This window comes from Oncorhynchus clarkii, chromosome 5, assembly GCF_045791955.1.
Source record: "Oncorhynchus clarkii lewisi isolate Uvic-CL-2024 chromosome 5, UVic_Ocla_1.0, whole genome shotgun sequence".
Classification (NCBI taxonomy): Eukaryota; Metazoa; Chordata; class Actinopteri; order Salmoniformes; family Salmonidae; genus Oncorhynchus; species Oncorhynchus clarkii.
In genome coordinates this window covers 6926827-6950321 of record NC_092151.1, presented here as the reverse complement: position 1 = coordinate 6950321, position 23495 = coordinate 6926827, and the positions used below count along the sequence as shown (strand labels likewise).

The window sequence follows — 23495 nt, the reverse complement described above, 5'->3', positions numbered from 1 at the left end:
TTACAGGGTAAGGAAGCCAATATACCATTTTGTAATTTGGGTGAACTATCCCTTTAAACGACCCACTGTAAGAATGTGGTAAGAGTGCGCGACAGGGCTCCTGAGCAGTCTAAAAGCACTGCATCTCAGTGCAAGAGGCGTCACTACAGTCCCTGGTTCAAATCCAGGCTGTATCACCTCCGGTCGTAATTGGGAGTCTCATAGGGCGGCGCACAATTGGCCCAGCGTCGTCCGGGTTAGGGCTGGGGTAGGTCGTCATTGTAAAAAAAAGATTTTGTTCTTAACTGACTTGCCTAGTTAAATATAAAGGATCAATAAAATAATGATCGATGAGGATCCTACCCTAGAGTTTACACCAACAAACCCGGTTTCCTGTCATTTTGAGGGTCACAAACAAAAAAGGGGTTGACGATGCCATGGATACAAGCCAAATGCGTTGCTTCAGAAGCACAACAAGGTTACCATTTCAAACATTGATCTATGTGTGAACTTAATGTGTTTCAAAAATGTCCAAACAAACAAACATAAGACATGATATCATATCACGTACGGCTGGAAAATAAGAACTCAAATGATTTCATGAATGAACTGGTTTTTATTGAAGCCATAGTCTCACATTGCATCCCCTATAAGTATGCTCAATGCCAATCATCTATGATGTGACAATCATAAGGGGGAGATTTTACCCTGGGTCAAAACGGTTACCTGTGGGGTTAAAACACGTCTGGTACTAAAAAAATAAAATAAAACATCTCTGTAAAAAGTGGTTAGGACATCAACCTTGATTTCTATTTAAAGAAAAATGTTATTTTTCTGTGTTAATTAGCACCCACCAAAGTGTGTATGACTGAGCCAATCAATGAGTTGTTTAAAATATATATAATGTATTGTTTTTTTTAATGAAGAACTGCATTCTGAACAAAAGAGATACGAGAAACTGCCAAAATAAAGGAAACACCAACATAAAGTGTCTCAACAGGGCGTTGGGCCATTAAGAACCAGAACCGCTTCAATGGGGCGGCAGGGTAGCCTAGTGGTTAGAGCGTTGGACTAGTAACCGGAAGGTTGCAAGTTCAAATCCCTGAGCTGACAAGGTACAAATTCTGCCCCTGAACCCACTGTTCCCTGGTAGGCTGTCATTGAAAATAAGAATTTGTTCTTAACTGACTTGCCTAGTTAAAAAAAAGGTAAAAAATTATAAAAAAATGCTCCTTGGTGTAGATTCAAGAAGTGTCTGGAACTCTACTGGAGGGATGCGACACCATTCCTCTACGGGAAATACCACCATTTGGTGTTTTGTTGATGGTGGTGGAAAACGCTGTCTCAAGACGCCACTCCAGAATCTCCCGGAAGTGTTCAATTGGGTTGAGATCTGGTGACTGAGACACACCCTCTTTCAACCCCTTGTTCTCCTAGTAGACCCCCTCTTTTAACCCCCTGTTCTCCTAGGAGACCCCCTCTTTCAACCCCCTGTTCTCCTTGGAGACCCCCTCTTTCAACCCCCTGTTCTCCTTGGAGACCCCCTCTTTCAACCCCCTGTCCTCCTAGGAGACCCCCTCTTTCAACCCCCTGTTCTCCTTGGAGACCCCCTCTTTCAACCCCTTGTTCTCCTAGGAGACCCCCTCTTTCAACCCCTTGTTCTCCTAGGAGACCCCCTCTTTCAACCCCCTGTCCTCCTTGGAGACCCCCTCTTTCAACCCCCTGTTCTCCTTGGAGACCCCCTCTTTCAACCCCCTGTTCTCCTAGGAGACCCCCTCTTTCAACCCCCTGTCCTCCTAGGAGACCCCCTCTTTCAACCCCCTGTTCTCCTAGTAGTCCCCCTCTTTCAACCCCCTGTTCTCCTTGGAGTCCCCCTCTTTCAAAGTCTTCTTCTAGCCAAGGTAGCCAAAATAACGGGCTACTGGGAATTTTTATACATGACCCTAAGCATGATGGGAAACGCTGCTCTAAGACTGACATGACAAGAGGAAAACTGACGATGCACTACCCAATTTCCAAATTGCACCTTGTGCATTCTACTATTACAATTAACTCAGAAAACCACAGCTGTGTGGAAGCACCAGTATACTTTCTATCCCTCATTTACTCGAGTGTTTCCTTTTTATTTTTGGCAGTTTGCGTGTAGGTGTTTGGTGTAGTAATGCCTCTATGCTATTGTGTTCCATGGATCCACTTTTATCTAAATCCCTTCTTTTGTGAAACCAAAATAAATGTAATGTTGGACTTAGAATTATCTGTGTAGTTGCTACAATTACCGTCCAAGTTTCAGATTGTAATTGTTTCAGGTGCATATTGAAATGTCCATGAATGTGAGCGTTATGCGCTTACACAAACTGAGTTACAATTGACTCGTGTTGCTTTCAGACTTACAGTTCTTATTCTGCCAGCTCAACGGAAAACACTTGTTTCATACTGTTGTCGTCATGACGTTGTCATATTGTACATGTCTGCAAGTTGCACATGTCATTTATTATTACTTTATGTTGAGACATAGGTCGGTGAGGGATTTGGTGTGTGTGTGTGTGTGTGCGTGTGTGTGTGGCAATGATACAAATGTTTTGTAAGGCCGGTATATCATTTTTTTTTTAAAGTTATTTGAAGATTATTCAAAGACAGATGTTCATTTTTCATAAAGACTTTTGGAAAGCAAATTGGGATGTTTCACTCTAGGTCCTCCTCCTCTCACACCTGTATTGGTGGACCAGAACTAAATTATGGAGGGGAGGGGCACCAAATGAAGGATTAGGGGGGTACCAAATGAAGGATGGGGGGGGGTACCCAAATGAAGGATGGGGGGGGCACCAAATGAAGGATTAGGGGGGTACCAAATGAAGGATGGGGGGGTACCAAATGAAGGATGGGGGGGTACCAAATGAAGGATGGGGGGGGGGCACCAAATGAAGAATGGGGGGGGTACCAAATGAAGGATTAGAGGGGGGGGGGCAACCCAAATGAAGGATTAGGTGGGGCAACCCAAATGAAGGATTAGGTGGGGCAACCCAAATGAAGGATTAGGTGGGGCAACCCAAATGAAGGATTAGGGGGAGGGGCACCCCAAATGAAGGATTAGGGGGGCACCCCAAATGAAGGATTAGGTGGGGCAACCCAAATGAAGGATTAGTGGGGGGGGGGGGGGCACCCCAAATGAAGGATGGGGGGGGGCAACCCAAATGAAGGATGGGGGGGAGGCACCCCAAATGAAGGTTTAGGGGGGGCAACCCAAATGAAGGATAGGGGGGGAACCCCAAATGAAGGATGAGGGGGTGGCACCAAATGAATGATTAGGGGGGAGGGCACTAAATGAAGGATTAGGGGGGAGGGCACCAAATGAAGGATTGGGGGGTGGCACCAAATGAAGGATTAGGAGGGGGGGGGGGGGGGCACCCCAATTGAAGGATTAGAAATGTACATCCAGTATTTGATTTCTACTTGGTTTAAACACCTGAACACCAGGAATGCTAAAACACATCACTGTTTTAGAGGGTATCTTGTTTCAATAAAATCAATACAATTTGATGGATCGTTATAATGAAGCAGATTCAATACACATCTTCAATCATTGTCAAATGGAATGTGTGTGTGTGTGTGTGTGTGTGATATCCTGTTTGGCTGGCTCAATACCCAAAGTCTAGCCCCTGTTGAACTTGATCTAAAGCCTCTAAGGCTGGGGTTAACCGTTTGTGTAGCATGTATAGCATTGCAGCAGCATTCTCACATTACACATATTACTGTAGCCTTTTCTCCTCAAATGTCAGATACATACATTGAGCATACATGTATTTGTGTCATGTACATAAAAACATTGAAGTCACTTTTTTTGGGGGGGGGGGGGGGTTTGCTATCATGTTGTTGACACTTTATTTAGTCTGCTATCTTCTTCTGGTGATTTTTATTATTTTTTTATTTAATTTGATACTTGTATCGGCCAGATTTTCTGTTTTGTAAAAAAAAAAAAAAACGTAGATATGTAATATTGCATGTATTTTGTGTACAACGTTTTCTGGTGTCTGTAGTGACTGTGAAAAAAATGACAACCACTCACCTGTGAATATTTTGCTAAGTTATTTGTAACTGTATGTAAGTCGCTGTATTTTTCAGCTTTTAAACGTTGACACCAATCATGAATTAAAACCATTCTGGAAAAACTGAGCCGGTGATTTCTTACTGAAGACAAGTACTTTTAGAATAATTGTCTTTAGCACGTTTTGCACTCCGAAAGAGCGTATTGATTCATCTGGAAATATTGACACGGGTTAAATATGAGTGTTTGTTTGTGTGGATGGTGGTGGTGTTTTCACATGAGTATAACGCTACAAGCTTGGCACACCTCTATTTTGGAGGAGTTTCTCCCATTCTTCTCTGCAGATCTTCTCAAGCTCTGTCACTTTGGATGGGGAGCTTCACTGCACTGCTATGTTCGATCGGGTTCAAGTCCGGCCTCTGGCTGGGCCACTCAAGGACATTCCGAGACTTGTCCCGAAGCCACCCTTGCGTTGTCTTGGCTGTGTACTTAGGGTCTTTGTCCTGTTGGAAGGTGAATCTTCACCCCGTTCTGAGGTCCAGAGCAGATTTTCATCAATGATCTCTGTACTTTGCATCTTTCCCTCGATCCTGACTAGTCTCCCAGTCCCTGCCGCTGAAAAATATCCCCTCAACATGATGCTGCCACCACCATCCTTCACCGTAGGGATGGTGCCAGGTTTCCTCTAGACGTGACGCTTGGCATTCAGGCCAAAGAGTTCAATCTTGGCCTCACTGGCCACTTCAATAATGGAACACTAGTCACTTTAATAATGTTTACATAGTGCTTTACCCATCTCATATGGATAAACTGTATTCTATTCTACTGTATTTTAGTCAGTGCCACCACGACATTGCTCATCCTAATATTTATGTATTTCTTAATACCGTTCTTTTACATTTTAATGTGAATTGTTAGATACTTCTGCACTGTTGGAGCTAGGAACACAATCATTTTGCTACACCCACAATAACATCTGCTAAATATGTGTATGTGAACAATAAAATGTGATTTGATTTGATGAGACGACGCAAGCAGGACACCTCAGGCTGAGGAGTAAGTTTCACACATCCCCAATGTGCTACATTCACTAAAATAACATGGTCACTGCGGTAGAATGTTTATTTTGATTGGAGATTTTCAGTGTCATCAGGGTAGCCTGATTTCAGATGTGTCCATGTCAACAGGATTATTAGGGAAATTGTTATATCCACAATAATCTCATTAATTTGTGCATGTAACTGTGCTCTCTGACTGTCCAAACATTTGTGTGTATATGTGTGTGTGTTCAGGAAGCGGTAATTTGCAGACATGGCTATGCTAGTTGTCATAGTAACAACGGGTGTATGCACAGTGGTGTAAGCTGATTGGTGGTGCTGCTGCTTCCGGTTTCCCCGGTTGCTTTGAATGTGATAAATCATAGTGTAAGAACACATTTAAAGCCTCAAAGGATAAGATGATTCAACTTTCAAAACGCGTCCTTTTTGGCTAGTCACGTCAGTCAACTAGGTGTCTGTTCAGCTTTGTAGTACATTTACTCATTTGTTTGTAAACCATTAACACGCTGGTTAGCTAACCACATGTAGTTGTACTGTCGACAGAGTAGCTAGCTAGCAACGAAGGTAAGCCAAATGACGGTCTACAGACCACTTGAGGGCAAATAAATCAGATTTCACTGTTTAAACACAAGTCGCATGACCAGGAATCAGATTTGTATTTGACTTCAAACCACCTACGAAATTCCTTTTCAAATTCCTGTTATTTTTCAAAGATTTCTCACAAAAACGCACATACCAAGCCTTTTATTTTCAAAGCCTTTTAAATTTAATTCAGCTCGTGTCATGCTAATTTAGCTTTTTGCAACCAGCCGAAACAACTTTGAGGACAACCGACCACAAAATGTAAAACCCTAAAAAAAAGCCTAGCAGTTAAGAGCGTTGCGCTAGTAACCAAAGGGTCACTGGTTTGAATCATCTTGCTGACTAGGTGAGAAAACAATCTGTGCCCCTGAGCAGGGCATTTAACCCTAATTGCTCCTGTAAATCACTCTGGGAAAGAGCATCTGCTAAATGACTACAACGTAAATATAAACCTGCTCTGCTGTGAACAGCTCGATGCTTATTATCCGATGTATTAGGCTACGCAATCCAACCTTTTTGGATATAATATTAAATTATATGTTAAAAGACCTCACTGACTGATTCAGAACATGAATAATCATATTTGTCTTGGTAAAATATATTTTTATAACAACAGGAAGTTAATATTCATCACCAAAGCGCATTTTTCACCCACTCTGTACAGAGTCAATGGACTAAAAACCTACAACCTGTTAGCACCCTGTAAATCATTAATAGAAATAGGCAACTTTTGCTTCATCATCTCATTTCAAAAATAAAACAATTTTTCCAACACAATACATAATACCCTGATTTGGATCATCTCAATGTGCACTGACTTGGCTCCCCTAGCTTGGAATGGTTGAAAAACGGAAACCTTGGGCATCTTACTGGATGATGGATTGATGCGAACTCCTTTCTGTGCCTGTTCGAGCCCATCATAATACAAGCCCTTGTCAATATTAATTTAATAATTCTGAAATGATTAATTGGTGAGTATGCCTACCCTTTATTGATAGGTATAGTCAATTAGTATGTGTGTGTGGCATCACGGTACACATTTGTAGGCTACATTTGTAACGGTATATACGCCAGAGGAGGCTGGTGAGAGGACCTATAGGACGGGCTCATTGTAATGGCTGGAATGGAATTAATGGTACGGTATCAAACACTTTTGTGACCAGATGAAAAACATATTTCCTAGATTAGCTTTATCTTGGCCAGGTCGCAATTGTAAATGAGAACTTGTTCTCAACTTGCCCACCTGGTTAAATAAAGGTGAAAAAAACATTGCTAACAATGCGATTGAGACAGAAATCAATTCCATTTCATTTTCCTTTTATTTATAGGTTATATGTTATATGTATGACATCATTTTGTATTGACAAACTTTTAAGAAAGGAAAAGTACATTAAATCAAGTGGCCACATCTCTGTACATGTGTATGGCGTCTTGGCAAAAACACAGATTCTGACAGCACAGCAGATCATTCACAACAAATAGTCAACTTTTGCTTAAAACCTCTACAGGATCGGTGGGTCCCCAGTAGGACGGTTGAGCTAACGTAGGCTAATGTGATTAGCATGAAGTGAGTAACAAGAGCATTTCCCTGGACATAGGCATATCTGATATTGTCAGAACGCTTAAATTCGTGTTAATCTAACTACACTGTCCAATTTACAGTAGCTATTACAGTGAAATAATACCATGCTATTGTTTGAGGAGAGAGCACAGTTATTAACTTGAACATGTATTAGTGAACCAATTAGGCACATTTTATCCTCAAAAGGTTTTACAGCTGCACCATCGAGAGCGTGGTGCATCACTGCACGGTATGGCAACTGCGCGACCTCCGCCCGCAAGGCAGTACAGAGGGTAGTGCGTATGTAACAGTACTCTTCTTGCGTTGTGTACAATCAGTCATCGACACGGAACTCCAACATATAGCACCAGTCATGTAGATTTATTCTGATAGGAACGGCACAAAATTGCACGTCATGCAATGCTCGTCTCACCATCCAACTCTGCACTCACGCACGCTGGTTTGGTGCTTGTTCACTGGGGTAGTTACCAAAATAATACAATTACAATATACAATATAATATCTTTAACAATGTACCTGATAGGAACGGCACAAAATTGCACGTCATGCAATGCTCGTCTCACCATCCAACTCTGCACTCACGCACTGTACAAAATATATGAACCCACCAGACACAGTAAGTTGCTACTAGTGTAAGTAAGTTACTACAGCTAGTACTGGCGGGAATTCTTTACAACAAAATGCACAACAAATATTCTCCAAAAACCGCTGCATCTTATGTGTGATGTTCGAATAACATTTACAAACAATTTGATATAAATTGTACATTTAAATCATCACTTGAGAGTATAAAAATCACTTTTGATATACAGTGCTTTGCAACCAACAATTTACCCCTTGTTCACTGGGACGATTCTAACTGGAACATCCCCCCCTCGTAAGCAAGCTACGCAAACCAGCCAATAAGATGCCATGTTGAGTAGGTGAAGGCAAGACAAACTCAAACCAAAAACCCATTGGCTTAACAATAAAGTGGCAAGGGGAATCACCAATATAACCCTGTTACACGTATGCAAGGCAGTACATTATCTATGCATAGTCACTTTAATAACTCTACCTAAATGTACATAATTACCTCGACACCAGTGCCCCTGGTACCCCCTGTATATAGCCCCGCTATAGTTTTATAGGTATTTTCTTAACTGCATTGTTGGTTAAAGGCTTGTAAGTAAGCATTTCACTGTAAGGTCTACACAAGTTGTATTCGGGCGTATGTGACAAATAACATTTAATTTAATTTGAAGAATATGCATATCCTTGCTTCGGGTCCTGAACTACAGGTAGTTAGATGTGTGTATATCATTTTAGGCGAAACTTTGAAAAAAAGGGGCGGATCCTTACGAGGTTTTAATCTCATTTCGAAAGTAAAACAATTTTCCAACATATGACAATAACGCCCTGAGTCGCTTCATCTCATTTCTAAAGTTAAAGGATTTTCTTTCCAACAGGACCCAAGAGGCGGAGGACACACTATTTTCCTTAGTAAGTGGTTCCTTCCATTTAGGCTACGGAGCAAAGATGTGCTACGTCAGTGGAGGAGAGAACGTCGAGTGACACACAGTTTGATTTCATTTTAGCTGCCGGTGGCAGGCGCGACTCAGGAGGTACGTGTGTTAATGAATTTGATCAAGCTATGTAGCCAATTTATTGCTTCTTGATGAATAAATACGACATTTGCTGTTTTTGTTACTAGCCACCTAGTAATTTTCTGATGTTGGTTTCAGCTAGCCAGCTAGATATGTTCCCGATCTCCCAACTAGATACCAAGCCATTTCAAGCAATCAATCAAGTTAGAGTAGTTTGTCTTAATTATTTTAGTGCTGGCAAGGTTGCTAGACTTTAAATTGCTTTAATTAACGGGTACTATATACCAATGTGGCGGCTAAAATCCGAAGGTAGTTAGCCTAGTGGTTAGAGCGTTGGGCCAGTAACCAAAAGGTTGCTAGATCGAATCCCGGAGCTGACAAGGTACAAATATGTCGTTCTGCTCCTGAACAGGCAGTTAATCCACTGTTCGTCGTCATTGTAAATAAGAATTTGTTCTTAACTGACTTGCCTAGTTAAATACATTTATCAAGTCTACCCCCCCCCCCCCCCCCCAAAAAAAAAAGATAAATCCGATTTATATAGGCTACATTTGTAAAACGATGTTTTTGTGAAATAGGCCTATGCGTCAGTGTTATTTTTACCATTTGATATTCACTCTTCCGTCCTTAACTTTGTCAACAGCACCAACTAACTGCATGCAACATGAAAAATTGGAATGTGAAACTGAAAGTTGTAGGGCATTAATTGTTGGCACCTAGTTGATCATTCACAGCAAATTAAGTGCTTATAGAAGATCTACACCACACTTGAATTTCTTAACATTTTATTGTTACAACGTGGGATTAACATTTTATTGTTACAATGTGGGATTAACATTTTATTGTTACAATGTGGGATTAACATTTTATTGTTACAACGTGGGATTAACATTTTATTGTTACAATGTGGGATTAACATTTTATTGTTACAACGTGGGATTAACATTTTATTGTTACAATGTGGGATTAACATTTTATTGTTACAACGTGGGATTAACATTTTATTGTTACAACGTGGGATTAACATTTGTTAAATTGTCATTTTTTTTGTTGTAAATGATCTCTACAAAAATAAAGTGGAAGAAAAATATGAACCTTTTTAAAGATGAATGAAAAATAAACCACTAATATACCTTGAATTAGATTAAGTATTCACCCCACTGAGTTACCCCACATGTTAGAAAGACCTTTGGCCGCGGATACAGGTGTGTGTCTTCTTGGCTAAATCTCAGATATTTGCACACCTGTATTGTGCACTATTTGCCCATTTTATTATTTTCAAAATGATTCCTGCTCTGTTGGGGATCATGGCTAGACAGCCATTTTCTGATCTTGTCATATATTCTCGAGCAGATTTAAGTCAAAACTGTTTCTTGGTAAGCGACTGGGTAGACTGTTTCAAGTTATCTAGAAGGGTGAGTGGCTGTAATTGTGTACTGTTTTGGCAGAGTGAAAGTACAAACGCTTCCCACATTTGAACACACGCACAAAAGACACACACACACACACATCAAAGTTGGTTCTTGTTCTCAGTCACATTTGGTAATGAGTTACAGTGCTATAATAACCATTGCTTCCCTTTCAGGCAGTTCACAACACAGCTATGGGGGGAGTCGCGTCCTTGCTAACTCATCTGAATAACCTTTCAATCACGTCTGACCATCTGAGGCCAATGAGACTGTGCCCCATGGGAGGCCCCGCCCTCTCAAGAATCAGGGTGCAGCCTCGACAAAGTTAGGACTACATTTGAAGTCTAAAGTTTACATACACTTAGGTTGGAGTCATTAAAACTCGCTTTTCAACCACTCCACACATTTCTTGTTAAACAAACTATAGTTTTGCAAAGTCGGTTAGGACATCTACTTTGTGCATGACACAATTTTTCCAACAATTGTTTACAGACAGATTATTTCACTTAGAATTCACTGTATCACAATTCCAGTGGGTCAGAATTTTACATACACTAAGTTGACTGTGCCTTTAAACCGCTTGGAAAATTCCAGAAAATTATGGCATGGCTTTAGAAGCTTCTGATAGGCTAATTGACATCATTTGAGCCAATTGGAGGAGTACCTGTGGATGTACAGTGCCTTGCGAAAGTATTCGGCCCCCTTGAACTTTGCGACCTTTTGCCACATTTCAGGCTTCAAACATAAAGATATAAAACTGTATTTTTTTGTGGAGAACAACAAATGGGACACAATCATGAAGTGGGACGACATTTATTGGATTTTTCAAACTTTTTTAACAAATCAAAAACTGAAAAATTGGGCGTGCAAAATTATTCAGCCCCCTTAAGTTAATACTTTGTAGCGCCACCTTTTGCTGCGATTACAGCTGTAAGTCGCTTGGTCTATGTCTCTATCAGTTTTGCACATCGAGAGACTGAATTTTTTTCCCATTCCTCCTTGCAAAACAGCTCAAGCTCAGTGAGGTTGGATGGAGAGCATTTGTGAACAGCAGTTTTCAGTTCTTTCCACAGATTCTCGATTGGATTCAGGTCTGGACTTTGACTTGGCCATTCTAACACCTGGATATGTTTATTTTTGAACCATTCCATTGTAGATTTTGCTTTATGTTTTGGATCATTGTCTTGTTGGAAGACAAATCTCAGTCCCAGTCTCAGGTCTTTTGCAGACTCCATCAGGTTTTCTTCCAGAATGGTCCTGTATTTGGCTCCATCCATCTCCCCATCAATTTTAACCATCTTCCCTGTCCCTGCTGAAGAAAAGCAGGCCCAAACCATGATGCTGCCACCACCATGTTTGACAGTGGGGATGGTGTGTTCAGCTGTGTTGCTTTTACGCCAAACATAACTTTTTGCATTGTTGCCAAAAAGTTCAATTTTGGTTTCATCTGACCAGAGCACCTTCTTCCACATGTTTGGTGTGTCTCCCAGGTGGCTTGTGGCAAACTTTAAACGACACTTTTTATGGATATCTTTAAGAAATGGCTTTCTTCTTGCCACTCTTCCATAAAGGCCAAATTTGTGCAATATACGACTGATTGTTGTCCTATGGACAGAGTCTCCCACCTCAGCTGTAGATCTCTGCAGTTCATCCAGAGTGATCATGGGCCTCTTGGCTGCATCTCTGATCAGTCTTCTCCTTGTATGAGCTGAAAGTTTAGAGGGACGGCCAGGTCTTGGTAGATTTGCAGTGGTCTGATACTCCTTCCATTTCAATATTATCGCTTGCACAGTGCTCCTTGGGATGTTTAAAGCTTGGGAAATCTTTTTGTTTCCAAATCCGGCTTTAAACTTCTTCACAACAGTATCTCGGACCTGCCTGGTGTGTTCCTTGTTCTTCATGATGCTCTCTGCGCTTTTAACGGACCTCTGAGACTATCACAGTGCAGGTGCATTTATACGGAGACTTGATTACACACAGGTGGATTGTATTTATCATCATTAGTCATTTAGGTCAACATTGGATCATTCAGAGATCCTCACTGAACTTCTGGAGAGAGTTTGCTGCACTGAAAGTAAAGGGGCTGAATAATTTTGCACGTCCAATTTTTCAGTTTTTGATTTGTTAAAAAAGTTTGAAATATCCAATAAATGTCGTTCCACTTCATGATTGTGTCCCACTTGTTGTTGATTCTTCACAAAAAAATACAGTTTAATATCTTTATGTTTGAAGCCTGAAATGTGGCAAAAGGTCGCAAAGTTCAAGGGGGCCGAATACTTTCGCAAGGCACTGTATTTCAAGGCCTACCTTCAAACTCAGTGCTTCTTTGCTTGACATCATAGGAAAATCAAACGCCAAGACTTCAGAAAATAAATTGTAGATCTCCACAAGTCTGGTTCCTCCTTGGGAGCAATTTCCAAACGCCTGAAGGTACCACATTCATCTGTACAAACAGTAGTACGCAAGTATAAACACCATGGGACCACGCAGCTGCCATACCGCTCAGGAAGGAGACAGGTTCTGTCTCCACAATAAAACGAGTCCTATATCGACATAACCTGAAAGGCTGATCAGCAAGGAAGAAGCCACTTCTCCAAAACCACCATAAAAAAGCCAGACTACTGTTTGCAACTGCACATTGGGACAAAGATCATACCTTTTGGAAAAATGTCCTCTGGTCTAATGAAACAAAAATGTAACTGTTTGGCCATAATGACCACCATTATGTTTGGAGGAAAAAGGGGGAGGCTTGCAAGCCGAAGAACACCATCCCAACCGTGAAGCATGGGGGTGGCAGCATCATGTTGTGGGGGTGCTTTTCTGCAGGAGGGACTGGTGCACTTCACAAAATAGATGGCATCATGAGGTGGGAAAAATTATGTGCATATATTGAAGCAACATCTCAAGACATCAGTCAGGAAGTTAAAGCTTGGTCGCAAATGGGTCTTTCAAATGGACAATGACCCCAAGCATACTTCCAAATTTGTGGCAAAATGGCTTAAGGACAACAAAGTCAAGGTATTGGAGTGGCCATCACAAAGCCCTGATCTCAATCCAATAGAACATTTGTGGGCAGAACTGAAAAGCGTGTGCGAGCAAGGAGGCCTACAAACCTGACTGTTACACCAGCTCTGTCAGGAGGAATGGGTCAAAAGTCACCCAACTTATTGTGGGAAGCTTGTGGAAGGCTACTCAAAACGTTTAATCCAGGGAATTTTTACTAGGATTAAATGTCAGGAATTGTGAAACTGAGTTTAAATGTATGTAAACTTCCAACTTCAACTGTATATGGTCAGACTACATGGAGTTAGTAGCCTCCGATCTTCGTGACAACGAGTCAGCTGATGTTTCGGCTACCCTCTGCAGCATGAGGGATCCGTGTTCGGAGGATGACGAGGTGGATTCTCAGACATCGTTTCTGCTACCCTCTGCAGCATGAGGGTCCTTTGCGTCCGTCTGCAGTTCATCTTGTGGAGCCCCAAGAGACTAAGAGGCACACAGGTCTGTGCCTGCCCGACCTACGCCACAGATGCAGCCCCAGTCTACTTGGAACAAGCATGATTTTGGGGCCACCTGGCACCTAGCTCGGGTAACCTAGCTCAGGGGGTGTTGACACAGGGTCGAGACACCTGTTCTGCCATCCACAAAAGTTTACTGTGAAAACAGTGCATCACCATAGACTGTAGCCCCTTTGACTATAACCACTGTACCCAGGGGTCCGTGCTCCATATCTACAGTCACGAAACCACAATGTATGTTGGAAGCATATCCACGACAATAATGCCCTTTCTTTTACCCCTAGTTCCACAGGGTTCAAGCGGTCTTGTTTTTTCCCCCCAGTATTAAAGTAATACAATTAGTTCACCTCCATATTGAGACACGTTGTGTTAAGAGGGCAACTCGCTCTCTGTCCATAAAGGGGACACCCCTCCCGAAACAAATGTCTCTTTGCTGGGTGGTCGTCGCCGATTCTGGATGTTACGTGCACTCACACTAGTCCCTATAAGGTGTCTAGTTCGGCGGGTTATGGTCGCCGTAGGCCATTGATTGGTAGTAGCGGGGCCTAGGGAAACAAGCGGTGTTGATTGGCGGTAGCGGTGCCTAGGGAAACAAGCGGTGTTGATTGGCGGTAACGGCGCCTAGGGAAACAAGCGGTGTTGATTGGCGGTAACGGTGCCTAGGGAAACAAGCGGTGTTGATTGGCGGTAACGGTGCCTAGGGAAACAAGCGGTGTTGATTGGCGGTAACGGTGCCTAGGGAAACAAGCGGTGTTGATTGGCGGTAACGGCGCCTAGGGAAACAAGCGGTGTTGATTGGTGGTAGCGGCGCCTAGGGAAACAAGCGGTGTTGAAAACACCTGTGCTATTATTTCACGCACAGTTTAAATTATAAACTGTTTCTACAGAGGATGTCTGTGTTTAAAAGCCATCTGTCCTGTTTCCAGCCAAGTTACAGCGTTTTTTTCGCCAGTACCTAGGTCTGTTGGGTATGATAATCCCCATGGTAACGTTTTTTCCCCCTCTCCTGCGTTGGGTTCTAAGCCAGGTGCCTGGACACGACGCATCTAACCACCTAAACGGAGTGCTTCAGGTTTCACCGTCTTACCTACAGGCCCTGTCTCTGTGGTGAGACCCTCTGCTTCGGCACGGGGCTCCCATGGGCAGGACTTTATCTGGAGATATGAGAGGTGTAGTAGATCGATACGGGGATGTGGAGAGCTTACTCTATATATAATGCCTGATGGTGTTCTCGCACTCAAACGACAAGGAGGGACTCTGTTCTCTCCCTCTTAATGTGGGGCTTGTGGTGAATGCCACAAACTTTTCTCAGTTCCTCCTCTGGGGTTGATTCAGCACTGGGTAGGCACCCTAACCTAACCTGAAGTTCTTTGGTTCTTGTGTCTCCCTAATAGCCCAGGAAACCATGGCTTTGCGGATATCATTCGCCTGGTTTGCGAAGATCCGTGGCTACCCCCCCCCCCCCACTGCGCGGGGATGTATTGTCTCGAGCACACAGGGGGAGTTGGGTTCTATTGTGGACATTTTAATGTTCTACAGGAACTGTTAGGACAGGGTCTTTCATTCTCCACTTTGAAAGTGTTTTTGCTTTACTGCCCCTGGTTTTAGCTTCGGCTAAGCAAATTGGGTTTCCCCATGCAAGAGCCGTGCACTCTTCTGTACTCAGTTCACCCCTGGCGAGTCTAGGTGACATTGCGTCCTAATGCAGACTGTGTGCTGAAGTCCTACAGGTATTTTAGCCTTCCATCTATTCCCATTTTGGCCCCTCTGTTGTGCAGGAGGCACTAACTAGTGTGACCAGATTTTTGTCTGTTTTGCTAGTCCAACCTGTGGTAGAGCGCTTTACAAGCAAACTCTCTTCCACAGGATTATGGCGGCTATCTTCTTTGCATGTAACAGCGAGCGGCAGGGGTTACCTAGTGGTACACACCGTGGTGGGTGTCTTTTACGGGATTGAGGGCTAGTGATGGCTGTGTGGCAGCCAGTTGGACATCGGCCCAGACGTTTGAGGTTTTATCGCTTGGATGTCACAGTTCTCTCTGTGGCTTAGTGTTCTTACACTAAGTGTTCTTACTGCAGGGACAGTAGAGCGTCACTAGGCAGCGTGCAGGTCACCACATTTTATGCAGATTAGAGTGACTGCTGTGGGCCGTTCTCAATTGCTATTCGCTGGTGTCAGCTTGTGGGGGTGATTGTAGCTGTGTTGTACTAAGTCAACTGACTGAAAGGGGACTTAAAAGTTATGAATATAACTAATGTTCCCTGAAGGAAGGGAATGAGGTAAAACAAAGTAGAAGAACTTGGTCTTGGTAGGAGGAGCATCTGCTCTGTTCTATCCATTTCCTCTTGTTTGGATTGGTCGCCTTTTTTTTAGGGGAGGAGTGAAGTGGGCAGGGAATTTGTGTGAGGTAAGAAAAGTCAATGGGAAGAGAAGAAAAAGGGCATTAAAAGGGTTTAAGTAATAGTCAAAGACCATAGAGTAGAATTTGTGTATTAAAACCTGGTTTGGATGGGATTCCCGAGTGGCGCAGCGGTCTAAGGCACAGCATCAGTGCTTGAGGCGTCACTACATACCCGGGTTTGATCCCATCCTGTGTCACAGCCGGCTGTGATCGGGAGACCCATGAGGCGGTCCACAATTGGCCCAGTGTCGTCCGGGTTAGGGAAGCATTTGGGATTTCCTGGGCCGGGCGCCTGCAAGTTAACTTCGGTCGCCACCTGTACGGTGTTTCCTCCGACACATTGGTGCGATTGGCTTCCGGGTTAAGCGAGAAGTGTGTCAAGAAGCAGTGCTTGGCAGCATCGTGTCTTGGAGGACGCATGGCTCTCGCCTTCGCTTCTCCTGAATCCGTACGGGAGTTGCAGCAATGGGAGAAGACTGTAACTACCAATTGGATATCAGGAAATTGGGGAGGATTTTTTTTTTTTTATTTTTTTTACGGTTTGGGGTAGGTTAGTAGTGTTCAGTATGGTGGAGAGAGGAGTGTCCTTGAGGGAATGACGCTGCACCCCTTGATTTTTATCACCTTTTGAGGCGCAGTTTCTTTGTCCTTGTCAGGCGTGATTTAAACGTTCTTCAGACAACTAGCAAGGGTGCGACTCCCCCATAGTGTGTTGTACCTATTTCCTTTCCTTCAGTGAACAGTAGTTATATTCATAACTTTACATGTTGTGTTCTCTTATTTTCTTTAGCTCTATCAGATAAAAAAAAAGAGCCAGAGGACCAAAAGAAGAAACATGGGAAAGAAGTCTGCATCTTTGTTCTGATGAACCCTCGTAAACAGGATGAAACCGCTCAGCAACTTCATCACGTGTCTACCCTGCTTGATTAACTGATGAATTAGCCTGTACAGTCAGATCATCTTTAAACATGTCTGACAACATAAATCCACAAACATTGTCAGAGGCAGAGACACAGTTGACAGTGGAGCAAGGTGACAAGCACATTGGGCAGAGTAATCTTCTTCAATCACCTACGAAACAGACATTCAAGTCAGCTGCAAATGGCACTACTGCCGTTATACCAGACTCAGGGGACAAGTTCTCCAGCTCCTCTCATCAGTCCGTTTCAGAGAAAGGAACAAAGATCGCTGGTCAAAAGGCTAATACTAAAAAAACTAAAAGAAAGAAAAATATGGCAACCTTGGACAAGAATGCTGAAGACCAGATTGTGAACCAGAATAGGCCACCCGACCTAAAAGACCAGGACTCTGCTCAAACTACTGCTGTCTGTTTTGGTTCTCAAAAGGTATCGTAGCTGTTTTGATTTTAAGAGGATTTTGTTTAATCAAGTATAAATATGTAATTTTCAGTTATATAGTGAGGGCCATCTGTGGCCGTTTTGGTTTCTTGTTGAGGTATTTGAGTGTTACGTTGTTGTTTAATTTACTTCACTGAACAGACCGAGACCATAGGTTCCAGTGTCGACCCACCGGAAGTGGAGCCTATGGAGATTGAGCAGTCTACCGATGGGAAAGGAGATGCCTCCTTTTCACCAACAAGTCCAGATTTTAAGATGGAACCAAAGGACAACACAATAGTTGGATCTGAGGTATCGTAGCTACTTGATGTTTTTTTTTTTAAAGAGGATTTTGCTGTTTGAACAATTTAAACTAATGGACCCAATACAATTTTTCATAGGTATTGAGGGATGAATTTGGCCATTTTGTTTCATTTTGAGGGGCAGTTATTAAGTGTTAAATGTTTTACTTTTACTTTAATGAACAGACAGAGAGCAAAGGTGCCAGTGTTGACCGACACGTGGAGCCTATGGAGGTTGAGCAGTCTGCCCATGGGAAAGAAGATGCCTCCCTTTCACCAACTAGTCCAGATTTTAAGAGGGACAACACAAGTGATGCCTCCCTTTCACCAACTAGTCCAGATTTTAAGAGGGACAACACAAGTGATGCCTCTGAAACTCCGGCTGGACCGCCGTCAGAAAGGTATCCAACATTTTCTTCTAGTCAGAAGTCACTCAACACTCATACTTATTTTAAATTAACTTAACCAAGACAATTCCTGCTCACTTCATCTTAAAACAATATTAATCTGATTTTGTTTTTCTTTGTTCCAATTTCAGCACAGCCATGGTTGGATCAGAGGTATCGTAGCTACTTGATTTTTAACCCTTTACACTGGCATGCGGGTTGAAAATGGCAGATTTGGGCACTGATAAGCACCTAAATTGGATCAAGAGTGGCTGCAGGGCCGTAACTAGGGTTTGAGTTTTAGTGCAGACCGTAAGGATGCTGTAGGTTCATTCACCTCAGTCGGTCTACAAAAAACACAGTCCATCTATTAGCTGTACAATTGTAATGTTACACACCTGAAATGGGGGAAATGTGAGAAATGATTCACCCTGACATGAAGCACCGGTAGCAAAACAAAAATGTAGGACACTTTTAGAACTGTAGTGGTTGTATTTTAATGTCGGCCTATAGGGAAGATAGGTCCTGTGGAGGTGTTCATATAGTAATGTCGGCCTATAGGGAAGATAGGTCCTGTGGAGGTGTTCATATTGAAACATACAGTGGTTGCATTTTAATGTCGGTCCATAGGGAAGATGGGTCCTGTGGAGATGTTCATATAGAAACATACAGTGGTTGCGTTTTAATGTCGGCCTATAGGGAAGATGGGTCCTGTGGAGGTGTTCATATAGAAACATACAGTGGTTGTATTTTAATGTCGGCCTATAGGGAAGATGGGTCCTGTGGAGGTGTTCATATAGAAACATACAGTGGTTGTATTTTAATGTCGGCCTATAGGGAAGATAGGTCCTGTGGAGGTGTTCATATAGTAATGTCGGCCTATAGGGAAGATAGGTCCTGTGGAGGTGTTCATATAGTAATGTCGGCCTATAGGGAAGATGGGTCCTGTGGAGGTGTTCATATAGAAACATACAGTGGTTGTATTTTAATGTCGGCCTATAGGGAAGATGGGTCCTGTGTAGGTGTTCATATTGAAACATATTTTTTTAAGTTCCTAACTTATTTGAAAAGTATAGTACAGGTTCAGTTAGGGTACCCCTGACCCCATGTTTGGGAACCACTGTACAAACCTCTTTCCGCTTGCTTCCTCCCTCTCTCTGTCTCCTCACCACTGAGCTCCACATCACCACTGTCTGTCTCTCCGTAGCAGAGCATGTGAGCGGAGTTGAGCGGTTGGAAATCCCTTCTCATCGCTCACGGAGCTCCGGCGCTCTGCCACAAACCGCTCAGTGCCTACAGGATCACAGGGGGGAAAAACTGCAGCTCCAAATTCGTTCCATTCATTTTCATCGCAATTTAACCAACACCCATCTTTTTTTTTTTGTTACTACCTGGATCTACCAATTGGTTAATATTTATTGAAGCCAAACCATATGGATTTGATTGAAAAGTATTTGAATAATAATGGAAAGGTGAATGTAAGAAGCGAACATAATTTCAAATAGGCTACATGTCATATTAAACAGCATATACGGGGCATTCAGAAAGTATTCCGACCCTTTGAATTCGTCCACATTTTGTTACGTTACAGGAAAAGGGGGAGGGGTCTGAATACTTTCCGAATGCACTCTAAATAGGTCAGGACCCAGACAGGGAGCCTAAGATGGAACCGATAATGAATTATTTAGGCTATATTATTTCAATTACTTCAAGGCTATAGCCTACAATGAAATGCGTTGTGACAAATTTGCTAGTGTGACACAATAGGTTGGTAGGGACATAAAGCGCTCAGCATTTAAACAACATTTCATTGTATTGAATCATTATAGTTTATAAATTGTTGCGTTTAGGCTGTGACTTACTTAGAATGACATTTTTGTATTTTATTTTAAGAAACACGAGTTTTGTCATCTGTGGTTTCAGGCTCATGTGATGGTGCCTGGAGAGCTGACCAGCTGACCATATCCTCTCCACACGTGTAGAGCCATCAGGGACGCTAGACTCCCTTTTGGCCACTCCTGCCAGGCTGGGCAGAGATGCAGTATTTATAAAAGAAGAAAATAATAATAATAAAAATATATATATATATATATATAGTTAGACCTAAAGGTTTTAAGGCAAAATAACCCAATCAAAACAAAAAGCTCCTTGAATGTGGGAATATGCCAGACCTATTGTGGCCTATTGTATATATCATAGAATGAAAATGAACGAAACGTTTTAAGAGATCTGATTTTTTCGGTTTATAAATACAATGATAAACTTAATTATCTACCCACCTCGTTCCTTTATTTTAGCATGTGCACGTAGTAAGTACACCATCATGCTTTTGAGATGCGTGTCTTTTCAGATTCCACAATGATTCTTTAGTTGTGTACATTACATCACCACACTCCCTCCCTCTCTTGGTCCTCATCTTTGTAAGTCACCTTGATTCAGCACCTGTGTGTTTCATCAGTTTCTTTATGAAAATGTTTAGTGAACTCCATGACAGCAGCTAAAGCAAGGGGTTACAGCAGCACACCAATAGACTACAAATTCGTGGTGGGGTGAGCATGCCACACGCTCGTGAAAATTGAGTGAAATTAGAGCGGGTGAAAAGACCCGATGCTCCAGCCTTTGAGAATCTTCCTCCAGTCAAATTGGCCACAGTCACTCCTCGCTCCGCTCCAATGGGAGAATGAGAATTTATTAGCTTGTTTTTTTTTTGCTCCTGCTTAGGGTAGGATCCGTTTAAAGTTAACTTCTTACTTCATCCTTCTATCTGGCTTAGTAACTTACTAACCAGAGCCCTTCGAAGTTACTGCAATATAAGTTTCTGCCGGCAGATAGCCACCTGACTGGCATATCTATAAGCGACTATTTAATGGTCGACTTTGGACACGAAAAACGGTCCAACTCCTCGTCTTTCTGAGCTTGTAAAGAGAAATGGCGTGTGCTTTTGGTGGTTCATCTGTTTCATTCCGGTCATGCGTGCCCCGACCGTCGTAGCTAGTTCGTTAGCTAATGGTGCTTTCAATACAACTGGGAACAAAAACAAAAATTCGGTCAAATCACAACGTCAGTGATCTTCCGATCGTAAAGTCAGAGCTCTTAGAAACAGGCCCCCTGTTCCCGATTAGGATTTCTGAGTTGGATGAACGTTTAAAACAAATTTTCCCAGTCGGAGCAATTTATTTCCCCAGAGTTCCAAGTTGTCTTGAACGCCCTGAAATCGGACTTCGGATATTTCCCAGATCTGAGGTCCACTTGAATAAACTTTCAAAGTTCTTGAAATGTTCTGGATTGACTGACCTTCATGTCTTAAAGTAATGATGGACTGTTGTTTCTCTTTGCTTATTTGAGCAGTTTTTGCCATAATATGGACTTGTTCTTTTACCAAGTCTTCTTCTTCTTCTTCTTCTTTACCAATATCTTCTGTATACCACCCCTACCTTGTCACAACACAACTTATTCGCTCAAATGCATTAAGATGGAAAGAAATTCCACAAATTAACTTTTAACAAGACACACCTGTTAACCTGTAGTGACGCCCAGCCCGTGAACGGGACCGTTATCATCATCTGACACTAATTAGCATAACGCAACGGACATAAATCTTCCTGGAAAATATTCCTATTCATGAAAATCACAAGTGAAATATATTGGAACACAGCTTAGCCTTTTGTTAATCACCCTGTCATCTCAGATTTTCAAAATATGCTTTACAGCCAACGCTAGACAAGCATGTGTGTAAGTTTATCATAGCTGTTAGTGTTCAAATACTGGAGAGTTGAGACCAAATCACGGACGCTGGACAGAGTGGATTTCAGTTGTAACGAAAGACAGTTTTAATGAGTCAGAGATATCTTGTCCCGCAGTTTTACGTGCACGGACCTAGTTCACATAACTCGGCAAGGAGCCAGGTGAAAAAGAGGCCTATACAATGGTTACACACATTTTTATACATAGAATAAAGTAGGTGGAGTCTTGTCGTTTCGGTCTTCTTGACTGGTCGGAGGGTTGGAGGCGGGCCTTGCTCTAGCCAGAGCGGGCCCCATTGGTGCACAGCAAAAGTTCTTTGCTCTTGGGACCGGCCAGTTAGAGGGAGATGAGATGTGTGTTTATATAAGGAAGAGGGGGTCAGTCTTCTGGCTGGGTGTATGTGTTCTTACGACGGAATGTCTTTGTTTATATGAGCTATGTGTATGAATATTTATATAACAAATCCCCCTCTTCACATCTATTAGACGTGAAAACTATAGCAGAAAGGTGGCGGTTGCAATCGTGGGTATACATAAGGTGGTGCTCCTAACCTTGTCTGATTTGCATGGTGGGTCTGTAGGTGTAGTGCTACGTTTGGGACGGGAGTGATTGGAGGGAGTGATATCAGGAAAGGAGTTAGGGACATGTGTAGGGGTTGGTGTATGTGATGTGGCAGGGTGAAATAGTTGTTCAATTAACCATGTGAAAGTCCTAGGGTTACTCCAAATATCAGTAGGAATATCACAAATAAGGGACCAGATATCCCCAGCCTCACCCAGAGAGGGAGAAATTTCCCTCTAACTGGGCGAGGTTCCCTTCTCAGGGGAGGCGGAGTTTGATGCCGCATCACCTGAGGAAGGAGTGTCTTCATTTGGAATCGAATTTAGGCCGCTCAAATCAGCTCTGACTTCAGTCAGTGTTCTAGAAGGAATTGGGGCTGGGCTGCAATGTGTAAGGCGGTGTCAAGGTGTGCCTGATTTACCTTTGACCTGGACTGAGTGTGAAGTAACCTCCTTCACTTCGTACGGTCCAGTCCACCTGGGTTCCAGCCACTTTCTCTTGTGGACTGTAACCCTCACCCCGTCACCAACCTTTACCTTCAGTAGTGGCGTGTCCCCCGGCAGCTCCCCCTCCTGGACCTTGTGAACCTGGGTAGAGAGTGCTGCAGAGAGAACCGTCAGTTTTTTCACATAATTAGACATTACAATTTGTTGTACATCAAGGGCGGGCATATGACCTCCCTCCCTTGGTGGACCATGCATGACTCTACCAGTCATTATCCCAAAGCTATCTTAGCTTTTGGTTTGACGTTCCACCAGATTTTGGGATTGGGGCCTGTACACAGATCCAAATCTGTGGGTTATGCCAAATCTTTCTTCCACCTGTCTCAGGTGTTTGTTAAATGTGAGCCATTTGTCAAATTTGATTTGTCTTGGGATGCCATACCTGGGTATTAGTTTGGTTTGTAGCCACTTAAAAGACTGACCTAACATCCTCCCCTTTTGTTAGTATTGCCTCTACCCATTTGGAGAACCTATCTACTATGACTAGGAGATAGAGTTTGCCTT

General features: G+C 42.7%; 1 protein-coding gene across 1 annotated transcript in view; it reads left to right on the top strand.

Annotated features, from left to right (window-relative positions):
* Positions 1-8584: 8584 nt before the first annotated feature.
* LOC139408280 (E3 ubiquitin-protein ligase rnf213-alpha-like) overlaps positions 8585-23495 on the top strand; it is a 99907-nt gene continuing 84996 nt past the window's right edge. Inside the window, exons 1-5 of the mRNA XM_071151984.1 lie at positions 8585-8847; positions 16949-17504; positions 17658-17807; positions 17984-18198; positions 18336-18357. Coding sequence (XP_071008085.1) covers positions 17127-17504; positions 17658-17807; positions 17984-18198; positions 18336-18357 — 765 coding nt within the window. The 5' untranslated portion in view covers positions 8585-8847; positions 16949-17126. The remainder of the gene's footprint in view (positions 8848-16948; positions 17505-17657; positions 17808-17983; positions 18199-18335; positions 18358-23495) is intronic.